We start from the raw sequence: 4,360 nt of genomic DNA on the forward strand, positions 1-4,360 counted from the left end.
TTGGGGCTGGGGGCAGGGGCTGCTTTGACAGCCTCCTGGGAGGTGTGCAGGAGCAGCCCCACCAGCCAGTGTCACCAGCTGTGAACGCCCCCCTCACCAACAAACAGCAAATGTCTGCTTAGTTGGCTCCTGCTGTAACTTATAGTACTTTGAGTAAAGCATAGTAAGTTGGAGTTCTTCTGCCAGGGGCTTTTTGAATGTTTGTACTCAGTCTCTGTGACAGGGCAAATAGATAAATCACCCTACCATATACATGTCTCTTCTATTGGCTCTGCAAGGCAATCAGGAGGAGTAAATTGAGTGTGATTTATTTATAATGTTGATATAGCCTTTGGACTATTTAAGCCAAACTGATACTCATTAATTCCAGTAATAATTGGTGAGTTTGCATATACAGTAATAGCCGTGTTATCCGGCACCTTACAAACCAGCATGCTCTACTAACCGGCATGCCAGTCAACATGGCAAAAGTGAAACCGGAGTGCCCACTGTGGCACTTCTGGTTTTCCCAAGCCCCCATGGCCCAGGGCAAAGCAGCCTGTGCTGCCGAGCCCCCACAGCCTGGTACATAGCAGCCTTTCCCCAGTGTGCCTGGGGGCCCCCTCCCTGTCCCCTGGCACACTGATGTGGCGGGAGGCGCAACGGTGCACCAGACATGGTGGGAGGGGCAGTGGCCTGAACAGGCAAAGATGCCTGTTCGGACCTCTCAGATAACTGGCATATTTGGTTATCCAGCACCCCCCATTCCCCTTGGGTGCTGGATAACAAAGCTTTTCCTGTATGCAACTGCAATCTGACTGCTTTCTGAATTATTGCTGCTTGCAATACTCTAAGTAGCATGGCATGAGCAATACACACCTGAAATATGTTGCAGATAAGGGTGCATTTTGTCCAGTAAAAGAATATTGCAGACTAATACAAGAGATTCCATGCATGCAGTTAAACACCCAAACAGAGAGCTGTCTGAAGCTGACAAAGTAAAATGATTGCTTAGAAGAATTATATTGCATTACAAAATGAAAAGCTTTGGATATTTTTAAGAATACACTTGCATTAGCCAATAATCCTTCGGTCATGGGACAGCATGGACTTCAGGATTTCAGATCATTAGGAACAAAGCTAAAAAGTAGGCTTAGATTTTGGATGCCATTAGTAACTTGGTTTAAGATGTTTGCATGTGCCCATGACTCCAGCCAAAGTTACCAATTGCTGCAAACATTGAGCAACCTCTACAGGTCATAGAGCCAAGATTTTCAAGAGTGACTGGTAATTGTATGCATCTTTGCTGAGATACAATTAAAACTGGCTTGATCTGCATGCAGTGCTGAGTAACCACCTTCTGTAAATCTGTTGTCTTTAAGATGCATCACATTGGGTGCTGACAGATGTGCAGGTCCCTGCTCTAACTCATGGCGCTGCACATAAAGCGCTATGAGTAGAGCGACTCTCCCCTGCAAGCCAACAGAAATTCTCCTGTTCATTTGAGGTTGGGGGAGGATTGAGCTCCACTGTGGAGCCAGTCGAGTGGAGGACCCTGCCTGCAGCCTCTCTTCCCTAGCCCTGTCCTCTCCCCCGCCCCCAGCTCCAGTGCTGTCTGCAGGAAGGGAGGGGGGAAAAGGGAAGGGGAGTGAGCTACTGGCTGGGATTTGCTGGGGTGGAGCTGTTGCCTTCTTCTGAAGCAGGGGGGTCTCCAATCCATCCCCTGCCCTTCCAGCTCAGACCGAACAAACCCCAGCCCACAGCTCACTCTCCCTCCCTTCTTCCCCCTCCCTTCCTACAGATAGGACCAGGGGTGGAGCTGGGCTGCATTAGCCCAGCTGGATCTCAGCACAAATTAATTGTAGGGAAGAGAAGTTCCCTAAGGTGCTCCGAAGTGGAGCATCTTCATCTGATCCCTCATGTGGTGAGGGTTAATTTGTCACATGATTGGCCACTTTTAAAGCACTTTGCATCTGTGCACATGTGTCATGGCATGGCTGTAGAGCGCTTTCAGGGGGCCAATTATGCAACAAATGTCACTTCTGTCAGTGCCCATTGCGTCCTCCACAACAGTACTCACTTTGAAATATCTCAACCATTGTGTTTTAGGCCAAGCACTCAGGAAGGAGGCATCCAATATTACAGGCAATTTAGGGATTAAAGGATCTTAGTGCTGATTCTTCAACTTCTGTAACTGACAAGATGAAAAAATACCTCTTTCTCTTCCTCTTTCCTGCCATAGGTCTTGCTATAGTTGATTGGTGTATCCCAGCCTTCCTGTTCACAGAGAGCCTGGTAGAAGGCTGCATTTACCAGAATACTGCTTGTTTTGAAGGGAGAAGAGGAAGGAGTGGGAAGCGCTGTGTTGGAAGAAGTTAGAGGCATAGTCTTCTCCTGGTTTCGGTTCTTTTTCATGCTTAAATCCAGAGTGCCATTTTCGTCCACTTCTATCTCGGCTCCCTGATATGCAACAGGAAACAGAAACATGTTTAGGCAATGCACAGTTTGCTGCTGCAAAATAGCCATGTGGTGCTTTTAAGGGATAAATTTAAATGCATGCTTTTATTTAAATGCATTGGAATCTAAAACCAGCTTTCCGAATTACATCGGTTAATGTTTAATTCTTAGGCAGACTTAAGTGTAACCTCAGTAGTATTCTCTATGGTTCTGAGCTTAAATCTAGTAAGTAGAATTTAAGTATGATGCTTCTAAACTATAAACTGTACAGACCAAATTGGAGTTTATTTAAATTTTTAAAAAAAGTTTTAAATCTTCTTGATCTTGTTACCCTTACGGAGAGCTCTGACCCCAATTCACAGCTAAAAGCATTAATATACCACTTAGGTCATCTGCAGAATTACTATTACATTGCTCCCCTTCCCTCCAGGATCTGGAAATATACAACATCTGTATCATGGGGGGAAAGCGGCTGAGGGAAGAAAGATGCTAAACCAGATGCAGTAAGAAAATTTTTCACTGGGGCTTCATACATCAATGGAAATAACATATTGTCTTAATCAGAGGTTGACTTGGAAAACACCTTTGAAAAGATTTATTACAAAATTAGGGCCAGATTATGCCATTAAGGCACAGATCCACATTGAGAGCAGCATGATGGGAGCCACGGGGAGAGGTCCTGGAGGCATTGTAAGCAATTCCTTATGGAGATCCCTAACATGGCTTGTGTAAGCATCTGCTGCCCCATCCCATAGGGAGGTACACTATGAATTCACTTCTGCAAAGAACGAGCTCTGCCGGCTGGTGTATGTGGGAGCTGTGGAAAACCTGTTCCTTGACCACTGTTTTTGGTTAAAAAGAACCCCTACACAGGAAAGTACAGGGGCTGCCACTGTATCTTTCAATTGCTCAGTTCTTCCTCCACAGTATGATCATAAAAAGGGAATATAAGGTACAATTCTCTGTAGAGCTATCATCTTCCAGTATATGAAGTTACAAGATAGCTCCTCCTCCTGCTTTCCCACATCCCCACAGCATTTTGCTTGTCTAAACACTCTCTTAGGAAATTAGAAACTGTTTGCCCTTCATTTTTTGGGGATTCTCCACTTCCTCTGATGAACCTTAGTTCTTCTGCAGGTGGAGCCAAGGCATAACTCTCACAACAGGGAGCAAAGTTGTACATGTGTGGATAGGGCAAATTAGGGGACTCATCTCTGTCTAATACACAGTTACAAGAGTCAAATGGAGCCAAACCATGGAAGAGGATTGTGCCTACAGGATGCAAGTGTCATGTGGGGCCTCTGGAAGACCAGAGACCTTTGTGGTCTAGCTGCAAAAATTATCCACCCGTAAAAGGCCAACACTTGGCTTGGTATTGTAGGGTTATGTGTAGGGATGTACCGAAATCATGATTTTGCACTTTTTGTGGAGAATGTAGAATCAGGCATTTCCCATGAAAATCTGAGAAATCCATGAAAAAAAGGAGCAAAAAGCAGGGGAAAATGGGGCTCTGTGTCAAAATAAAAGGTTTTTCTTTCCCCCCCACACCTGGGAAGCAGCCAAGATGGCTGTTGCCTCCACCCCTTGATTGGGTGAAAGGGCTGCCCTCATGAACCCTCTCAGCCCTGCAGCCTGGGCAGACAGGCCCAGCCCTGCTTTTTTTTTCTCTGCGGCCACAGCCCCAGCTGGGCCCATCCATGGTAAGTGGATGTTGTGGAGGATGGGGCCAGGGGGAAGCAGGGATGGGTCAAAGGGGCAGTGGGGTGGCAGCAGCCCATCCCTGCACCCATGTGGGGCTGGGGAGGGGTCAGGGGAAACAAGGCTGGACCAGAAGGAGCACAGCCGAGTCTGGCCATGGGGCAGTGGGATGGTGGCAACCCGTCCCCAAGCCTACATGGCCAAGGAGGGGCTGTGGGGGGGGGGG

The 4,360-nt window shown here is 46.9% G+C and overlaps 1 protein-coding gene across 3 annotated transcripts in view; it reads right to left on the reverse strand.

Moving 5' to 3' along the window:
• The window catches only part of ST18 (ST18, C2H2C-type zinc finger), a 157,277-nt gene that overhangs the window by 40,266 nt on the left and 112,651 nt on the right, over positions 1-4,360 (reverse strand). For all 3 annotated transcript variants that reach the window (XM_019527184.1, XM_019527192.1, XM_019527176.1), the window contains one exon: positions 2,194-2,439. In XM_019527184.1, coding sequence (XP_019382729.1) covers positions 2,194-2,439 — 246 coding nt within the window. The remainder of the gene's footprint in view (positions 1-2,193; positions 2,440-4,360) is intronic.

This window comes from Gavialis gangeticus, unplaced genomic scaffold, assembly GCF_001723915.1.
Source record: "Gavialis gangeticus isolate Ggan-Ray unplaced genomic scaffold, GavGan_comp1, whole genome shotgun sequence".
Taxonomy (NCBI): domain Eukaryota; kingdom Metazoa; phylum Chordata; order Crocodylia; family Gavialidae; genus Gavialis; species Gavialis gangeticus.